A 20,174-nucleotide genomic window follows, 5' to 3' on the forward strand; every position below is an offset into this window, starting at 1 on the left:
ATCAGTGACTTTTTAAAGCTTCTCAAAAACTTCTGTTGTGCCAAAGATGCATTAGTCACACCTTTGGACTGTCTGTAACTAAGCTTGTGCAGACGCAGAACCAACTTCACATCTGCCTGCTACATTAACATGTTAAACTAATAGCTACAAAAAATATATAAATGTGTGGTTACATCTCAAAAAATTGCTCTTATCTTATCAATTTATGACAACATGTATTACTAAAGGCAACACAAAAACCCTAATTGTTTATGCCAATAATCACAGGAATATGGATTATATAAAAAAAAAACAAAAAAAAACCTCTATTTCCAACACATTCAAAGTCTGACAATGACCCTTCAAGGCTAACGGTAATAACTGCTGTACAGGCATTATGCCATGCCACATGACCAAATACAGAAATACACATGTGATATGCTCCCATCACCCTGAATAAAAAGGCACAGCATGTCTCCACCAAGGACAGAGAGCCAGCAAAGGTACCTATTGTTTGTGTATTGGACTTATTTAGTCATTAAACTACTTGAGTTAAAGATAAATTATTAATGCCATGCATTATTTGTATCAAGTTTATATGGCGTTTAAAAAATAGAAGATAAACATTTATATGACTAAAAACAGTTTGTAAATTAATATATTTAAATTAGACTTTTAATTTCTTACCTTATTTTAAAATAAAATATGATAGATTCTCTGATGTAGCCTCTCTGAACCTTACATGTTTGTTCTTTTTTTTTGCAGAAGTCTGCATTGAAGTCTTTCAGAAAACCCCTGCTCACCTGGTGTCATACAAGGTAATTATAGTGCTGAATGATTATGAAACAAAAATCTGATTGTTTTATTACCAATGCATATGTACTTTTATCTTAAGCTTGTCCCCTTTGAACATCACAAACTTGTTGCTTTGCTGAGTTCTGGTATGCCAGTACCTGTCTCTATTTAACCAATCTTAATGGTCAAGCACTCAATTGACTACGGTACTATAGGACGTTATAGAGGTCACTACTTGGGCACCCATCCAGCTTCCCTTGAATTTAAAATGAATGACCTTGTCTCCTCTTGTGCAGTAAAGGGTCATCATGAGTCTCGAACCGGAAATGGAGTGTTTTGGCGCGGCGGCCTTCTACCTCCGGAAGCCAGAACGAGAGAGAATTGAAGCTCAAAACACTCCCTTTGATGCTAAATCTGCATACTTTGTGACCGAGCCTGCAGAGATGTACCTCAAGGGGAAACTTACTAAGAGAGAGGGCGGCAAAGCCACCGTGGAAACGCTCTGTGGAAAGGTGAGAATGAGTGACCTAGAATTCATAGTTTTACAGTGCTTAACATTTTTGATTTAGAGACTGGACTGCTCTGACATGTCAACTATTTGATGATTTAAAACATTTAAATGAACAGTTGAAACAGACATGAATAATTTGTGATCCGTTACTAAGATCTAAAATCTGACAATACATTAGACAACAATTGCCTGCTGGACAGCAACTAATCTTATTTGTGTGCCTCTTGTCCTTGTAACAGACTATCACTGTAAAAGATACGGAAATCTTTCCCATGAACCCTCCGAAGTATGATAAGATTGAGGACATGGCCATGATGACCCACCTCAGTGAGCCCTCTGTGCTGTATAACCTCAAAGAGCGCTATGCAGCATGGATGATCTACGTGAGTTTTGTTAAGGAGTGACATAACCTTGATTACATAGAAATGTATTTGTAGAAAAATGGATCATTCTTTCATATTTCCTACTGTTATAGACCTACTCAGGGCTGTTCTGCGTGACTGTGAACCCCTACAAGTGGCTCCCAGTGTATGATGCAGGGGTTGTACAAGGATACAGAGGCAAAAAGAGGATTGAGGCTCCACCACACATCTTCTCCATCTCTGACAACGCCTATCAGTTCATGCTCCAAGGTATCACTCCGTTTGTAAACCATTTAGTGTCCAGAAATATAGCAGGTGTACTTAAGGAGAACTCCTAACTGTTGTACACTATTTTGATGTCTTGCAGATAGAGAAAACCAGTCAATCCTGATTACGTAAGTGACGTTTTTTTCATATTATCTACATATAAGTATTGGTAACAGGAGTAAAATCTAATTATATTCATGAACACACAGTGGAGAATCCGGTGCAGGAAAGACCGTCAACACCAAACGTGTCATCCAGTACTTTGCGACAATCGCAGTGGCTGGAGGAAAAAAGGCACCTGAGCAAACTGCTGGCAAGATACAGGTGAGAAAAGTTGGACAATATAAATAGGAAATAAAAATATGTATATATATTACAAGTATTGTTACAATAACCCACTTTAATTTTATTTCTAGGGGTCACTGGAAGATCAAATCATTGCAGCAAACCCACTGTTGGAAGCTTATGGTAATGCCAAGACTGTGAGGAATGACAACTCATCACGTTTTGTAAGATATTTGGAGGATTTCTCTTTCACTTGAAATTGTGTGTTATTTTGTGGCAACAATCATTCACTGTGAGATTAATTTAAAATCTATTTTTGTAAAGGGAAAATTTATCAGAATCCACTTTGGGACAACTGGAAAGCTGGCTTCAGCTGATATTGAAACATGTAAGCCTCCATCATTATCCAGAAGGTTTGATGAAAGCACAAACTGTAAACCAGCTTATTGTCACCTTGTTTTAAAGATCTGCTGGAAGAGTCTTGAGTGACGTTCTAGCTGTCTGCTCGATTTTTTGTGGAACTCATTGAGAATAATCTGTTTTATTACATTTCAAACTCCTTCAACTGTGCTTCACTGGAGATTTCCCTTTTTTTTTCACAACATAAATTAATACAGATCTGCTGGAGAAGTCTCGAGTGACGTTCCAGCTGTCTGCTGAGAGAAGCTACCACATCTTCTATCAGCTCATGACAGGCCACAAACCTGAGCTGATAGGTGAGTATATTTACAGTAGTAAATAATATTCTACAGAAAGTAAACAACAATGGTTCATCACAATATATATATTGTTATATTAACATACTCCCCCCCTTTTCTTTAGATGCTCTCCTGATCACCAAAAATCCTTATGACTATCACATGATCAGTCAGGGTGAAATCACCGTCAAGAGTATCGATGACATTGAAGAATTCATTGCCACTGATGTAATGACAACTTTACACTAAATTACTTATTTGTTATATCTTATACATATCATTACTACTTAAAGTTAATTTTAAACTAATAATAATACACCATTTAGATTTTTGACAGAATACTGCTGCTGTTTGCTTTAAAGCAAAGTAGTTATATTGCAGCTATTTACCTCCAAGACTTATGTAGGTTTGTGATTCAAACTGACTCTTTATTTCACAGACTGCTATTGACATCCTGGGCTTCACTGCAGAAGAGAAGGCAAACATCTACAAGCTGACTGGATCTGTGATGCATCATGGAAACATGAAGTTTAAGCAGAAGCAGCGTGAAGAGCAGGCTGAGCCCGATGGCAATGAGGGTATGAAACCCAAACACCATGAGCTTAAATGTAGTAGTCAAATTTTCGCCATGTAAAAAAAAACATGTGAATTAAAAGTATATTTATTAAGTTATCCTAGACCAGGTTTTATAGAAGACTGTTTGTGTTCTTCTTTTAGTGGCAGATAAAATCGCCTACCTCATGGGTCTGAACTCTGCTGATTTGCTAAAAGCACTATGCTACCCGAGAGTGAAGGTTGGAAATGAGTTTGTGACCAAAGGTCAAACTGTCCCTCAGGTATGGGAAGTCAGCAAGAACACACACAGACAATAAGAAAAAAATTACACATGATGACAGATGACTTGTTCTACTATCTTCACAATTAAGACAATTTAACATATTATGGCTTTCATTAGGTTTGTAAATGTAGAATCAATTTTGTTATTTCTCACAATATCCTCATTAATATAGTATTACTGATTTGTTAAATCAGGTCAACAATTCCGTCAGTGCCCTCTGCAAGTCTGTCTATGAGAAAATGTTCTTGTGGATGGTCGTCAGAATTAATGAGATGCTGGATACCAGGCAGCCCAGACAGTACTTCATCGGTGTCCTGGATATTGCTGGGTTTGAAATTTTTGATGTAAGTATCCTTTGCTGATTTATACTACATAATCTTATGCATCTTCAATTAGGACTATCACTTAAGGCCTTTGCTGGCTTTTGATATTTCAATTTCTAGTACAACAGCTTGGAGCAGCTGTGCATCAACTTCACCAATGAAAAACTGCAACAGTTTTTCAACCACCACATGTTTGTCCTGGAGCAAGAAGAGTACAAGAAAGAGGGAATTGACTGGGAGTTCATTGATTTTGGTATGGATTTGGCTGCCTGCATTGAGCTGATTGAGAAGGTGAGAGACACGCTGAATATTCACAAACACAGACAACTATCCCATGACTTTTAATATTTTGTTTTAAATAATCATTTCTTCATGACAGCCAATGGGCATCTTCTCCATCCTGGAAGAGGAGTGCATGTTCCCCAAGGCAACAGATGTCACCTTCAAGAACAAACTGTATGACCAGCATCTTGGTAAAAGTCCTTCCTTCCAGAAACCCAAACCTGCCAAAGGCAAAGCTGAGGCTCACTTTGCTCTGATGCACTATGCTGGCACAGTTGACTACAATGTCACTGGCTGGCTGGAAAAGAACAAAGACCCCCTGAACGACTCAGTGGTTCAGCTCTACCAGAAGTCTTCAGCCAAACTGTTGGCTCACCTCTATGCATCACATGCTGGATCAGAAGGTGATAATTTGAAAGAACACAAGTTGGAGGTGTTCTCAAACTTAAATTACATTGGTTGATTTGTAGCTACAGTACTGTGAATTGAGTATGACTAAATGTATCACATTTGCACAAGTTAATAATTCAACTTAAATGTTTATGATACAGCTGAAGGTGGTGCAAAAAAAGGCGGCAAGAAAAAGGGTGGGTCTTTTCAGACTGTATCTGCTCTGTTCAGGGTAAGTATCACAAATGACTATCTCAATACATAACTACAATTAAACATGTAAACTTGTAAATTCCAAAATACTGCAAAATGTAAGAACCAGGGAAATAGGCCATGTTATTATGTTATTCGGTAACAAATTGAATTTTTCAATATTTCAGGAGAATTTAGGCAAGTTGATGACCAACTTAAGAAGCACTCATCCTCATTTTGTACGTTGTTTGATTCCAAATGAATCAAAAACACCTGGTAAGCCTAATATAAGTTTCATTTATTCAAACACTACTGTAATTATGCAAAACAAGACTGAATTTGGCATGTCTTTAAGGTCTCATGGAGAACTTCCTGGTCATCCACCAGCTGAGGTGTAACGGTGTGCTGGAGGGTATCAGGATCTGCAGGAAAGGTTTCCCCAGCAGAATCCTCTACGCTGACTTCAAGCAGAGGTAGCAGAAATATGACATTGACAGTCATTGAAAAAATTATCATTATCTTTAAGCTAGTGTGTCTAACTGAAATAAATATTTACTTTCAGATACAAAGTATTGAATGCTAGTGTCATCCCTGAGGGACAATTCATTGACAACAAAAAGGCCTCAGAGAAACTGCTGGGATCCATCAATGTGGACCACACTCAATACAAGTTTGGCCACACCAAGGTAGAGGACAATACATTTTACAACGAGGTATAAGATTAAATATCATATCTAATTAATTGCTTAAAGATAATTATAATCATTGACTCTCAGGTGTTCTTCAAAGCCGGTCTGCTGGGAACTCTGGAGGAGATGAGAGACGAGAAACTGGCTCAGCTGGTCACAATGACTCAAGCTCTCTGCAGAGGTTTCCTCATGAGGACAGAGTTTATTAAGATGATGGAGAGGAGGTAATGTGGACAATTAGCTTCATACATCAAAGGGCAACCATACATTTATGACTGTAATGTAATGTAATTTACAGATGACAAATTGATTGTAATTTTCAACCCAAATATTTACTTCGAAAGCCCAAATCCCAAAGCCCCTTATCAATAAAATAACATAATCCTTTACTAGTCCCACAGCGGGGACATTTGCAGGATTACAGCAGCAGAGTGGATAGTGCAAACAAGAGATATAAGTAAAAAACTAGATCAAAACAAGTATTATAAATAAGTAAATAAGTACGTACAATACAGTTTTAAGAATCTAAATCACTTTGTTTATTTACTTCGATCCCTGTTTTACCCAGGGAGGCTGTTTACTCCATCCAGTACAACATTCGCGCATTCATGAATGTCAAAACCTGGCCATGGATGAAGGTGTACTTCAAGATCAAGCCTCTGCTGAAGACTGCCGAGACTGAGAAAGAAATGGCCCAAATGAAAGAGAACTTTGTAAAGATGAAAGAGGATCTAGCAAAGGCTCTGGCTAAGAAGAAAGAACTGGAGGAGAAGATGGTTTCTCTGCTGCAGGAGAAGAATGACTTGCAGCTACAAATTCAGTCTGTACGTTACATTGAGCAAGATCATTTGTTACTTCAATTATCCAAGTTTTCACAACTAACTAAATATTTAAATTGAATGTCATGTCAAATCTAGGAAGGTGAAAACCTCAGCGATGCAGAGGAAAGGTGTGAGGGGCTCATCAAATCAAAAATCCAGCTTGAGGCTAAACTCAAAGAGACGTCTGAAAGACTGGATGATGAGGAGGAAATGAATGCTGAGCTGACTGCAAAGAAGAGGAAGCTGGAGGATGAGTGCTCTGAGTTGAAGAAAGACATTGATGACTTGGAGCTCACCCTGGCCAAAGTAGAAAAGGAGAAGCATGCCACTGAGAACAAGGTTGGTAAATCTTCCATAAGGCCTTAAAGTCAGCTCTTTGTAAAATGCTTAAACCTTTAAAATTGTTTTCACAATGTTGTGAATGCAGGTTAAAAACCTGGTTGAGGAAATGACATCTCAAGATGAGACCATTAACAAGTTGACCAAAGAGAAGAAAGCCCTCCAAGAGGCCCATCAGCAGACCCTTGATGATCTGCAGGCAGAGGAAGACAAAGTCAACACTCTGACGAAGGCCAAGACCAAGCTGGAGCAGCAAGTGGACGATGTGAGGAATATCTGCATTTAAAAACAAAAGTTTAACTTGATTATTATTATCTCAGTCATGGTTAATTTGATGACACCCATGGTTACCGTTTTAACAGCACTGACAATATGAATGTTGCTTTATAGACACATTTTAATTATCTATTATAACTTAATACAGCTTTGACACACTGTTAAAAGAGTGAACAATAAGCACTGATGCTATTATCAACTAAACAAAATTGTGCTGGATAACATACAACACCAAACTACATATATCATCAAAAAGGGTGTTAGATTTTTTGAAAGTATTAACAATTATCACTTAAATTATATAAAAATCTATTTTCGTGGACAGCTTGAAGGTTCTCTGGAGCAGGAAAAGAAACTCCGTATGGATCTCGAGCGAGCAAAAAGAAAGCTTGAAGGAGATCTGAAACTGGCCCAGGAATCCATAATGGACCTAGAGAATGACAAGCAGCAGTCTGACGAGAAAATAAAGAAGTAAGAATAAACAAACGGCATCCTTCTACGTGCTTGAAATAAATGATTTCATTAGAGGCACTACTTACACCTAACTTAAATGTGACGATTTATTCTGTCCCCTGCAGGAAGGACTTTGAGATAAGCCAGCTCCTGAGTAAGATTGAGGATGAACAGACTCTTGGAATCCAGCTACAGAAAAAGATTAAGGAACTGCAGGTGCAACTTTTAGTACTAGTCAAAGGTAACAGGAACTTTCAAATATCTTGAAAGATTTTCATGTAACCCCTGTGTGTTTCAGGCTCGTATTGAGGAGCTGGAGGAGGAGATTGAGGCTGAGCGGGCTGCTCGGGCCAAGGTGGAGAAACAGAGGTCTGATCTCTCCAGGGAACTTGAGGAAATCAGTGAGAGGCTGGAAGAAGCTGGTGGAGCAACGTCTGCTCAGATCGAGATGAACAAGAAGCGTGAGGCCGAGTTTCAGAAGCTGCGTCGTGATCTTGAAGAGTCCACCCTAGCACGAGTCCACCGCTGCAGCTCTCCGCAAGAAGCAGGCTGACAGTGTGGCCGAGCTGGGAGAACAGATTGATAACCTGCAGAGAGTCAAACAGAAGCTGGAGAAAGAGAAAAGCGAATACAAGATGGAGGTCGATGACCTCAGCAGCAATATGGAGTCTATTGCCAAATCAAAGGTGAGAGAACTACATTTCCTTATAGGGAGCGAAAGATAACGGTCATATTTCACTTACTCTGCCTTTGTTCGACATTCACTGAATTATACTAAAATAATTATTTTGAATCAACAAAACTTTAAATTTCAGGGCAATCTTGAGAAAATATGTCGTACTCTTGAGGATCAACTGAGTGAGATAAAGACCAAAGATGAAGAACATGTGCGACAGCTGAATGACATTGGGGCGCAAAGAGCAAGACTGCTAACAGAGAATGGTGGGATCTAATCTTATCTTTCCAATACAATGCCCATATTTGCATTTAGATTAGTTCTAAATCTCTGTCTCTACTTAGGTGAGTTTGGTCGCCAGCTGGAGGAGAAAGAAGCCCTGGTCTCTCAGCTTACAAGGGGCAAGCAGGCTTATACCCAGCAAATTGAGGAGCTCAAGAGGCACATTGAAGAGGAAGTGAAGGTATTTGCACATTAAAACCACTAACACTGTCCCAGGACGGCAATGTTAAGTCACACATGTTTCAGTTAATAAAATAAATCTCTATTTATTTGTAAGGCCAAGAACGCCCTGGCTCATGCTGTTCAGTCAGCTCGTCATGACTGCGACCTGCTCAGAGAGCAGTATGAGGAGGAGCAGGAGGCCAAATGTGAGCTGCAGCGGGCAATGTCAAAGGCAAACAGCGAGGTGGCTCAGTGGAGAACCAAATACGAGACTGATGCCATTCAGCGAACTGAGGAGCTGGAGGAGGCCAAGTAATGAACTGTCCTGAAATCACACTGTTTCCACATGCACTGGTCGGGTAAATCATTACAGAACCTGTTTACTGTGTGGTTTAACAGGAAAAAGCTCGCCCAGCGTCTTCAGGATGCAGAGGAATCCATCGAGGCTGTGAATGCAAAATGTGCCTCTCTGGAAAAGACAAAACAGAGACTGCAAGGTGAAGTCGAGGACATGATGATTGACGTGGAGAGAGCTAATGCTCTCGCTTCCAGCCTTGACAAGAAGCAAAGGAACTTTGACAAGGTTCAATTTCTATTTGTGCATTGTTTGTTTAAATGAAGACCCTAGAGTTGTCAATTACTGAAACACGTGGGTGTTTTTTTGTCTTCAGGTTCTAGCTGAGTGGAAGCAGAAGTATGAGGAAAGCCAGGCAGAGCTGGAGGGAGCTCTAAAAGAGTCTCGTTCGCTCAGCACTGAGATGTTCAAGCTGAAAAATTCATATGAGGAAGCTTTGGACCACCTGGAGACCCTGAAGAGAGAGAACAAAAACCTGCAACGTATGCAAACTTTTAAAAAGGCAGATTACTCAAATAGACCACTAATGGAAACCATTGAAAGTGGTCTGGTTGTACAGAGTTTTCCAGAGGAAGCTGTGGCATATGCTTTAAATGAAAGGACAGGAGGAAAGGAGGAAAAGTGGGCCCCCTAGTGGGCAAACATGATTAATGTGCATGGTCCTAGACTAAACAAATAATTCAGTTTACACTTACTTACATAACCACTTATACCTTGTTTCTTACAGAGGAGATCTCCGATCTAACTGAGCATATTGGTGAGAGTGGAAAAACCATTCATGAACTGGAGAAAGGGAAAAAGACTGTAGAGGTAGAGAAGTGCGAACTCCAGACATCCCTTGAAGAGGCAGAGGTACTGTCTAGCCAAATATATCTCATTACATTAAATTTGAAATGATGCTGCAGCCTGGGGCTACACAATATATATTTATTTTTGTGTCAAGGCTACCCTGGAGCATGAGGAATCCAAGATTATGCGTGTTCAGCTTGAACTCACCCAAGTCAAGAGTGAAATTGACAGAAAACTTGCAGAGAAAGACGAGGAGATCGAGCAGATCAAGAGGAACAGCCAGAGAGTGATCGAGTCCATGCAGAGCACCTTGGATGCCGAGGTCAGGAGCAGGAATGATGCCCTGAGAATCAAGAAGAAGATGGAGGGAGACCTGAATGAGATGGAGATTCAGCTGAGCCACGCCAACCGTCAGGCAGCTGAAGCCCAGAAACAGCTGAGGAACGTGCAGGGACAACTTAAGGTAAAGTGGCTTGTTGACATTTTTTTAAAATAAAGTTTTCTTTTTTCAGACTGCATTGCAAATGTTATATATTTATATATTTTTATAACTATTCATAAAGGATTCGCTACTGCACCTTGATGAAGCTGTTAGAGGTCAGGAAGACATGAAGGAGCAGGTTGCCATGGTGGAGCGCAGGAACACCCTGATGCTGGTTGAGATCGAGGAGCTGAGAGCTGCACTGGAGCAGACGGAGAGAAGCCGCAAAGTGGCTGAACAGGAGCTGGTTGATGCCAGCGAGCGTGTGGGACTGCTGCACTCTCAGGTAAATCAAGATTCCAACAATGACATGTGAAACACTTAACAACAGAAAATGACACTATGTAGTCCAACCCACACTATTATCTGTTTAGAATACCAGCCTCATCAACACCAAGAAGAAGTTGGAGGCTGACCTCGTTCAGATCCAGGGTGAAGTTGAAGATTCTGTCCAGGAGGCAAGAAATGCTGAAGAGAAGGCCAAGAAGGCCATCACTGATGTGAGTTATCCTTACGCAACTTAACTAGGGTTGTGCGATTGTTTCTTTTTTCTTAGCGTTCAATCATGGATACTCAAGATCGATAATAGGTGAACCTACCGCCAATAAGCAGTGCCATGTGTCTCAGTTCTGTAGGACCTTTGAAACATAACCTTTAAGCTTTTTGCAAGTAGGACAGTACAAGTTACATAAATACAACATTTTATTTAAAATATCTAACCTCTAAAACAATCTGGTTAATAGCAATGTCTCCTCTTTTCAACAGCGACTACCTAAAGTCCATGTGTCTGTGCACAGTTGGACAATAGCACAGCATCAATAACATTAAGCTATTTTCCTTATCTATAATATTACAATCCAAATCACATCACACTCGTGGTAGGGCTGTACAGAATAGTTCAAAGCTTAATTCATAATTCTGACATTCTAATAATAATAATCATTATTATTATTATTATTATTATTATTATTATTATTATTATTGTTATTATTATCAATAACTTAAAGAAAACTTAAAGAAACTCTCAAACACAAACCACAATCAAAGCTTTAAATGTATAAACTGACATTTTTGATACAACCATAACGGTAACTACTCTTATTAAGCGCAGAGCAACGTTTTGGTGAGCAGGCATATAGAGAGAATGGACATGCTGGGTGTCAGATTTGAGAGATACATGCGCATAAAATAATACTTTAGGCCACTTCTCAATTGATGGTGCTCTAGCAGTTGAAACATCAGAGTGCAATAAGTTTGTATCAATAATATAAAAAATCAACAAAATTTCAGGCTGCCATGATGGCAGAAGAGCTGAAGAAGGAGCAGGACACCAGCTCTCATTTGGAGAGGATGAAGAAGAACCTGGAGGTGACAGTGAAAGACCTGCAGCACCGCCTGGATGAAGCTGAAAATCTGGCCATGAAGGGCGGAAAGAAGCAGCTCCAGAAACTGGAGGCTAGAGTAAGTGCCATAAAGACAAACCTTTTCATATTTGCTGAAAGTCAATACAACATTAATACAATAAATGATTTTTCTGTAACATCTTCTTCATTCAAGGTTCGAGAATTGGAAGCTGAAGTTGATGCTGAGCAGAGGCGGGGTGCTGATGCTATCAAGGGAGTGCGAAAATATGAGAGAAAAGTAAAGGAGCTTAACTATCAGGTAAATTTCAATTTAAAATACTAAAATTTAAACAACTCTAAATCCAAATGGTAAAAATGGTAATGAAAACAATAGGCTTAATTTAGGATTGAGACTGAATTACAATGTTATATCATTCCTGTCTTACAACAGTTTGAGGAGGACAAGAAGAATATTGCCAGACTTCAGGATCTGGTGGACAAGTTGCAGCTGAAAGTGAAATCCTACAAGAGGCAGTCTGAGGAGGCTGTGAGTACACCTAATTATTGCTAAAGACACACAGAAAATGTCACTCAGTCCACAGGTATTGACTTCACTGTGGCTTGTCATACAGGAGGAGCAGGCCAACACTCACCTGTCCAGGTACAGGAAGGTGCAGCATGAGATGGAGGAAGCTCAGGAGAGAGCTGACATCGCTGAGTCTCAGGTCAACAAGCTGAGAGCAAAGAGTCGGGAAATCACCAAGGTAAAAAAGATGACTATCTGAGATGAATCAAGTGTGTATAAAATACCATTTTATATAAGGATACAACTTTGCAATGTGTTTATAATAATAATAATTTTCAACCTCATCACCTAATGCCAAAATCCTACACACTGGACCTTTAAATTGAAATGATCTGGACAAATGTTTTACATGTTTTTGTTCTGTCATTTCAGACCAAGGATGAAGAGTGAGGAACAAATCGTGGTTATACAGTAGCAATAAGCCATACAATATGAGAATATTGTTACTTGTTCACTCCTAAGCATGCTGCCATAACCAAAAGTCAATAAAAAGTAGTTTGTTGCATCTTTTTTGTGTACGTCCTTTCATTTCGATTACTGATTTAATGAGGGAATATTTAACATGCATACTGACATTTTCAAGCCATTGGGGGCTTACATTTTGATTCATTATGTAGCTTAGACAATGTAGTAACACAAATAAGTTATGAGATAAAAAGTAAAAAATGTATGGTCAAATATAAGACACAATGCAATGTACACACAATACACAATAAGGCACAATGTTTTACAGACAATACAATGAATAAACAATTAGCGCTGCAGTATGTCCCTTTAGTCCAAGTTAGTTCAAGGTTACTGATTTACTGCATGCTAATCCTACAAGACTCAAAGGGATTTAAAGAAAAGGAAATATTCTGATATAACACTTTTGTTTAAATTCATGTTCTCAAGTTCAATATTATATAAATCAAATTATTTTTTCTCTCAAAAATGTATACTTTGTAAACCCAATAAGCATAGCGTACACTGTATAACTTTATTTCCAAATAACATATATAATCACATAAAATAATTTAATTTAATTGTCATTTTTACACAATGATATGTTTAGCTTCCCAAACTGATACACCATTTCTACCTCTTTGTATTCTGACACCAAGTACAGAGATGATTCATTATCTGTCCCAAATCAATGTCTAAGTTCCATGTTAATGTTAGAAACATGGTGTTGTACTAACAACTTTAGAATCCACCCGCCTTGAGATGATGGTATTTTAAAGTGTAGATAAACAACAATATATCAGTACTGTTAGGGCTAATGCTAACTAACTTAGTAAAGTGACGCTAATGTAATATATTTAAAGACCAGATTATCCCTCTCAAACATTTAGCTACTGTTCTTATTAACCTCTTTAGGCAATTAAGCTAACTTGTATTTGAACTGCTACCGTTAGCTCCTACAATATTGGTAACTTTAGAGTTTAAGCTAATTTATCTCAAAGATGTAGATGGTATTATAACTCAACGCTACAATTCAAACACTGCATGTTTGGCAGCACTTAACATTGTTTAAAAGGTATTTCAGGATGCTTCAAAACTCTTATCTTTATCTGGGACAAAAACATTCACTGGGCTGCACAAGTAAGGTTTTTTTGTTTTTTAACCTGTTTCTCAAATTGCAACTCTTTCAGCAAAACAAAGATGGTAACTGGAAGTGACAAACTGGTTGTCTGGCTAGAGGCAAGATCAAAAATAAAACTTTTGCTATCACAATTCCCAGAAATATGTATGTTAATTTCTTAACGTTCATTCTTGGGATGTCTCACAACTATTGTTATCAATTCCAGGAAAATAATAAGAAAATGATGGGCTGTCTGTTGGCATAATTTGGATCGAGAACCTGTAGTTGGTTAAAATAACTAAATAAGAAAGCTGTAAAAAAAAAACAAAAAAAACACAAACACACACAAATAATAATTTTAGATAAATTATTTTGTAAATATATATTTTTTCTATCAATTTCTATTTCATAAAGTCCAGGCCTATATCTCTGTGCAAAACATTATTTGGGAAAGAAATAAATTAAGATAATATTTATAAGTCAGTTCATTTTTTATGTGGTTGTATATCCCTTGCAATGAATTACTTCCCGACGTATAGACATTGCCAACAGCAAAAAAAAATCTTATATAATTCTCTGCCTGGTCAGTATACTTTAGTGCATCCATCTATACTTAACTGTTCAGTTGGATTGCGATCAGGATTTGGCCAGTCAAAAACTTTGTCTTATGGCCATAAAACCTTAATAATTGCTTTGTATTTGAGTTTCTGTATGGGGAAAAAAATGTGTTCAAGGGTCCACAAGTCTTACAGTGTCCCAATATGGACGTGAACACCCTCAAGTTTATAAAACCAAAACAAGCAACAATAAGTAAAAGCTGGTAATAAAATACAACAATCATAAAAGTAATCCTTATCTAAAGCATTGTTGTAGATCACTGGTGCAAAAAGAGAGAGGTATATGTTCTGTACATTCATGCAAATATATAAATGCATGTACAGAATATTAACACATTACTGTATTCTAGTAGATCTTTAGTTATTAGACGTACATTTGTTTATGTTGCACACTATATATATCTTTGGCAATGTAAAGAGACAAAGAAAGAGAGAGATGTGTATAAAGACAGGAGTGTGTTATTTGTTCAGGTCACCAGAGGTCACCATTGCGCGGTAGGCAGACTGTTGCTGTGAATGGAGCTCGGTCGATGGCGTATGTATAGTAGGATATACGGCAGACCGTGGTGTTATGTTATTCCTGTTTTCATTTTAGTTATTTATTTTAGATAGTGATTATTGTACTCGGTTTATGCTGGATCAGGTGTATGGAGCAGGTCTTTTGAGATGAGCTCCGCCGTGGTTTGGGATGCGCAGTGCGCTTTGCTGCCGCTGCTGACTGGCACTGCTGCAGTGTAAACAAGACCGTCCGAGCCTGCAGCGCTGCTGTCAGTGGGCAACAAGATAACGACACAGTGTCAATGGTAGATGAAGACGGTTTCATGGTGAACCCTCCGTGCTTTTTTTTTTTTTTTTTTTTTTTTTTCAGTGCAGTGCGCAACGACTTAATTTCTGCAGCTGAGAATCTGGCTTTCTTTTTTTTAATTAAACTAACATCTGTCAGTCGGCACATCTAAATAAGCAGCCAGCAAACGCTCACCCTATCGTTGGATTAATCAGATGGACTTTGCTGTTGAGGAAGTATCAACTCGGTCGTAAATCAGGAAAATGAATGACAACCAGGAAACATCAGATGCTGAGGAAGACACTTCTCCGTCCAGGAGCGCGACCTTGCCGCTCCGGCCGCCGATCGACCGCCTCCCTTGCAACAAGAGCAGCGTGTGCTCCCGCTCCTACTTCGTGGTAGTGATGGTCTTTTTTCACGTATACATCATTAATGTTATATTACTGCTATTTTACGTTCACTACAACAGCGGGCAGGAAGATGCCAACCAGAGTCGTGATGCTCCGAGCAGTAACCACCAGCACCCCGAGCCGCGACGTCCGCCATCAAAGCCTGAGTTTCTGCGTGATGTTTCCCTAACAAGAATCGAGGGGATAAGGGTGAGTAATGTGCTGATGCATCACTCCCCTCTATTTCATTTGTACCCTGTGTTTCTCTCTCACACACAGTAATCACCACCACATCACTGCTCTGATTGATCTCTTAGGTGGGACACGTCCAGAAGGTGTCACTAATGCCAAACAAAGTGCATGAAATGCGGACTCTGAGTCTGAAACCACTGCTGTTTGGTAAGAGCCGAGACAACCCATGTGTCAAAACAAATTTGCAGCACACCAGCATGAGCCTCGAGTGGCCAAAGAGTCTTCCTCTTCTTCTGATGATGAAAGCAGACATGCATTCACCACACACTCACCCTTGTTTTCATCTTCATCACTTCCACCCCTATACACATAACCTAGTTTGAACATATGCGGATGCTCAGGTCAATCAAGGCTACATGAAAAAGGTCAATAAGTCCTGAGGCAACTACCCCAATGAAGGGCTAATAGAAATAGATCTGGACCTAACACAATTCAAAACATACATTTAGTCATTAGATGTGTTGGAGTAAAGATGGTACGAACATTTTGAAGTTGAAAAATGTAAAGTCTACTATATTGTTTGTTTTTGTCGTTCTCTTTATTTGTGTTTCGTTTTGGTAACAAGCATTTAACTGTTTATGTCTTACTATGATTTTGACATAGAAAGACGTAAACCCTTGATATGAATGGTTCTAATCTGCGTGGTTGGCTCTGCAAAACATGTGATCAATTAAATAATTGTCTATATTTGGGCTACAGCTAATTTTTTTGCTGATTATTTTCTCTATGAAATCGTACAAAATAGACAAACATGTCAAATTTGCAGAGGCAAATCCTTCAAGTGAAGTAGCTGGAAAAGTTTTGCATTCCTCCTCTATGGATGAAATGATTAATCGAATATCAAAATAATTGCTGATGAAGTTTCTATTAACTGACTAATTGATTAATTGACTTATAAGATCAGCTTTACTCTTTTTCCATTTCTGAAGCGAGGGTCTAAGGACAGAGGGCTTTGTATGCTGTACCGGTTGTAAAGCCCCTTGAGGCAAATCTGTGATGTTGGGCTATATAAATAAAATTGATTCGACTTCTAGATAAAACTACAATACAATAAGACTTGTTTCAAATCAGAAAATAGGAAGCATGCAGCAGAGAAAATGCTGCACTCCTGTTAAGCCAAGAGATTTTACTCTGTTAATAACTGTCCGTCTATGTTTTCCTGCAGAGATCCCTGGGTTTTTGTCGGAGGATGAGTGCCGTGTGGTAATGCAACTTGCACAGCTAAAGGGTCTAATGGAGAGTCAGCTAATGGTGCAAGAAGGCCAGGAGGAGCTGGCCAAGGAGCTCAACCTCAGCCCAGAGGAGATATTCAACCTTCTGGATATCAACCAGGATGGACAGTTGCAGCTCCATGAGGTGTATGTCAGTTTGTGGAATCATGGGCATGTACTGTATGACTACAGTCGTTTTTTGGTTCAGAGTTCGTTAACTCACCCTGTCTTTACTATTGTGCCTCTAATAGATACTGACTCATTCTCGAGTGAGGGACGGCATCTGGCTCACACCGGAGAATCTGCGAGAAATCTATGCTGGGCTCAAAGCTGACAAGGATGGCAATGGTAAGAAATCAACTTTGCCCTTTTTTACAGAAATGTATCTATTTACATAGCTATTATTTTGAAAAAAAAATGTGCATATTTGTATTTTTTAAATTTAAGTCTAATTTGTGAGAAAGTCTTTAACATTTGTATACACTTCACTGAAAGTGCTAGCTAGTTTGTGTTTAAACGCAGTAAAAAGTGCATACATTAACTGCACAGCATAACTCAGTAGTGTTACAATCGCATTGTTTAAATCATTCTTCATGTGGTTCCCAACCTTTTTGGCTTGTGACTGCTTAAACTGAGACAATGTCTACTTGTCTACGATGGACACAAGAGTAATTTTTAGAAGATATACAGTATATAGACATATGTATTGAATATGAATGTGATACAACCTTTAGTCTTAAACTAAACATGTGGAATTGGAAATGCATCAGGAATCTAGAAAGGGCTGCAGGTCTCATTCAAACACAAGTATATTATTCACAGTATATAAAGGAGTTCAATTATTGTAGTAATTGTCAGTAATGCAAGAAATGAAAACTTACGCCAGGCATCAGAATATGAACATCTCATATTTTGGACAGGTTTGCTGAGTCTAGAAGAGTTCAGGCTTCTGAGCAATGATGCCTTCCAGCGCTTTCTGCTTCAGCGAGGGGTGAAGAGGAGTCAGCTGGTGAGGAACAGCAGACACACCTGGCTGTATCAGGGCAAAGAAGCACATCAGGTCCTCCAAGACATCAAGGCGAGGCAAGCAAGTCAAACCATGTTCTCAGATTGCTGTAGTGCTAGAATAACTGAAATATTTTTCGCAAATTGAAAGGACAGTTTTAACATCTTTTTCCCAGACTTCTAATTTTTTTCGTTACCTTTCTCCAACAAAGGGTGACTCGTCTCACTCGGCTCCCACCCGCATTAGTGGACCTCAGTGAGCCCCTCCAGGTGGTTCGCTATGAGGAGGGAGGACACTACCACGCCCACCACGACAGCGGCCCTGTGTATCCTGAAACAGCATGCACACACACGCGCCTCGCAGCGAACACCTCCACTCCTTTTGAGACATCTTGCAGGTGAGATCTCTACAGGTGCACAGTGTTGGCTAAAGCAGCATTTCTCTAAAATGATATCTATGAAGGTCCAGATCTGAATTACTAAACTCCATTGTGACAGCTGGCATGATAGTTTGTTTGACTCAACATGGTCAACCTGGAAAAATGTGTGCTCTTGGCTCTTGTTTGCAAAGTGTTGTATGTGTGTGTTTGTTTGCAACATACATGTATGTCAATTTAAATCTGTGTTGCACACCTAGGTACATCACAGTTCTCTTCTACCTGAACTCTGTCGAGGGGGGTGGGGAGACCGCATTCCCTGTGGCAGACAACAGGACCTATGATGAAGTGGTGCGTACGTGTGTGTGGGTCTGGAAATGTGTAGGGAGAGCCCTGCAGAAGCAATGATATCTGTGTTAACTGACATGTTTGTCAGTGAGTGCATGGCCCTGACGTTTAGCAGACTGTGTCACTGAGTTTGAGTGTGTTGTTGTAGTCTCTCATACAGAATGACGTTGATCTTTTGGACACCAGAAGGAATTGTGACAAGAGCAACCTGAAGGTGAAGCCTACCAAAGGGACAGCTGTTTTCTGGTACAACTACCTTTCTGATGGAAAAGGTAGGATTGAGAACTTTGTTTACTTACCGTTGCAATGAAGATGCAAATCATCAACCGTTTCATTTTCATTTGATGTAGAAGTATTATTAATTATTTTTTTAAAGTAAAAATGTTGTTATATACACATTGTGTGCCACATTGTCTATCAATGTTGAAACACAAAAGTAACGTCCATTCATTATAATGTAATTAAATTAGATTAAATGTCTGGGGTTCACCAAGATTTTTTATCACAATCCATCCAATAGTTACAGAGATCAGTATGGATCATAGTGGTGGGTCTACATTGCCATCCCTTAAGCCACCCTGCTACCGTGGCTAACAACACAGAATCTGGAGTAGCAGTTTATTATATTATTTTATTTAAATTCAATTTAACTTGGCAATTAACATGTTATTTTGTTGTTTTGGTGGCACAGAGTAAAAGTCAATGTATAAAATGCAGTCAAAATGTTGAGATTCAAGCCCATCCTGGTGTCATTGTAAAGATTAAAGGTAATCAAGAAAGACAGCTACACTGTAAGAATACAGAAAATCTACTGTGTAAAACAGGTCATTTAAAATTGATTTCTGGATAATTTAAACTAATAAATAAAAGCAAATGTTAGTCTGGAGAATAAAACTAAAGTGCAGTTGTTCATATTGACCAACGAGTTGAGTTTGGTTGATAGTCATAATATCAGTGTGAGCCCTTTATAGAACATGGTGCCATTATGTGAAGGATGTTGCTAACAAACATCAATTTATAGTTATTAATATTATATTTCCCCTAATAGGTTGGGTGGGAGAGCAGGATGAATATGCACTGCATGGAGGCTGTGTGGTCACCCAGGGCACTAAGTGGGTCGCAAATAAATGGATAAACATTGATCCGGATTACCAGCGGCAGGTTCGCTATCAGGAGCTGGTTTCACAGCAGCCAGAGGATGAGGATGAAGAAGATCTGACTCTGAACCCGGACAAACAGAGTTCTGATATCCATCAAGACTTGTAGCTCATAAACCAAATTTATAAAAAAGACAAAAACTAAAAATCTACCTAGCCTTCCTCAGTCCAGTGCACAACTTCTTTGGCAAGATCCTCTGTGTCCAGTTTGTAGACATGATTTATTCAGGGAATGAGGTCACAGTGGGTTTATGCAACTGTAAAGAGATGATTTTGTTAAATATTGCTTGAATATT

At 39.0% G+C, this 20,174-nt stretch overlaps 2 protein-coding genes and 1 pseudogene across 2 annotated transcripts; all 3 read left to right on the plus strand.

The window, feature by feature from the left end:
• The first annotated feature begins 1,082 nt into the window (after positions 1-1,082).
• On the plus strand, positions 1,083-10,749 carry LOC129106459 (myosin heavy chain, fast skeletal muscle-like; annotated as a pseudogene).
• A 795-nt stretch (positions 10,750-11,544) lies between these two features.
• LOC129106311 (myosin-8-like) lies at positions 11,545-12,564 on the plus strand. The gene is made up of 5 exons (XM_054617697.1): positions 11,545-11,706; positions 11,803-11,907; positions 12,040-12,135; positions 12,221-12,352; positions 12,547-12,564. Exons 1-5 carry the CDS (start codon positions 11,545-11,547, stop codon positions 12,562-12,564), a joined length of 513 nt encoding a protein of 170 aa, XP_054473672.1.
• A 2,838-nt stretch (positions 12,565-15,402) lies between these two features.
• On the plus strand, positions 15,403-20,021 carry p4htmb (prolyl 4-hydroxylase, transmembrane b). Its single transcript, XM_054617867.1, has 9 exons — positions 15,403-15,738; positions 15,846-15,927; positions 16,946-17,136; positions 17,243-17,339; positions 17,912-18,074; positions 18,209-18,394; positions 18,634-18,724; positions 18,870-18,993; positions 19,770-20,021. Exons 1-9 carry the CDS (start codon positions 15,403-15,405, stop codon positions 19,985-19,987), a joined length of 1,488 nt encoding a protein of 495 aa, XP_054473842.1. The 3' UTR covers positions 19,988-20,021.
• Positions 20,022-20,174: the final 153 nt, after the last annotated feature.

This window comes from Anoplopoma fimbria, chromosome 17 (genome assembly GCF_027596085.1).
Source record: "Anoplopoma fimbria isolate UVic2021 breed Golden Eagle Sablefish chromosome 17, Afim_UVic_2022, whole genome shotgun sequence".
In the NCBI taxonomy this organism is placed as follows: Eukaryota; Metazoa; Chordata; class Actinopteri; order Perciformes; family Anoplopomatidae; genus Anoplopoma; species Anoplopoma fimbria.

Excerpts from the sequence above, each read along its gene's own strand:
- LOC129106311 (XM_054617697.1), top strand. The coding sequence starts at position 11,545 with ATGGCAGAAGAGCTGAAGAAGGAGCAGGACACCAGCTCTCATTTGGAG. Across the intron at positions 11,908-12,039 it reads TAAAGGAGCTTAACTATCAG|TTTGAGGAGGACAAGAAGAA; the intron begins GTAAATTTCAAT and ends GTCTTACAACAG. Across the intron at positions 12,136-12,220 it reads AGAGGCAGTCTGAGGAGGCT|GAGGAGCAGGCCAACACTCA; the intron begins GTGAGTACACCT and ends CTTGTCATACAG.
- p4htmb (XM_054617867.1), top strand. The coding sequence starts at position 15,403 with ATGAATGACAACCAGGAAACATCAGATGCTGAGGAAGACACTTCTCCG. Across the intron at positions 18,725-18,869 it reads ACAGGACCTATGATGAAGTG|TCTCTCATACAGAATGACGT; the intron begins GTGCGTACGTGT and ends GTGTTGTTGTAG. Across the intron at positions 18,994-19,769 it reads CTACCTTTCTGATGGAAAAG|GTTGGGTGGGAGAGCAGGAT; the intron begins GTAGGATTGAGA and ends TTCCCCTAATAG.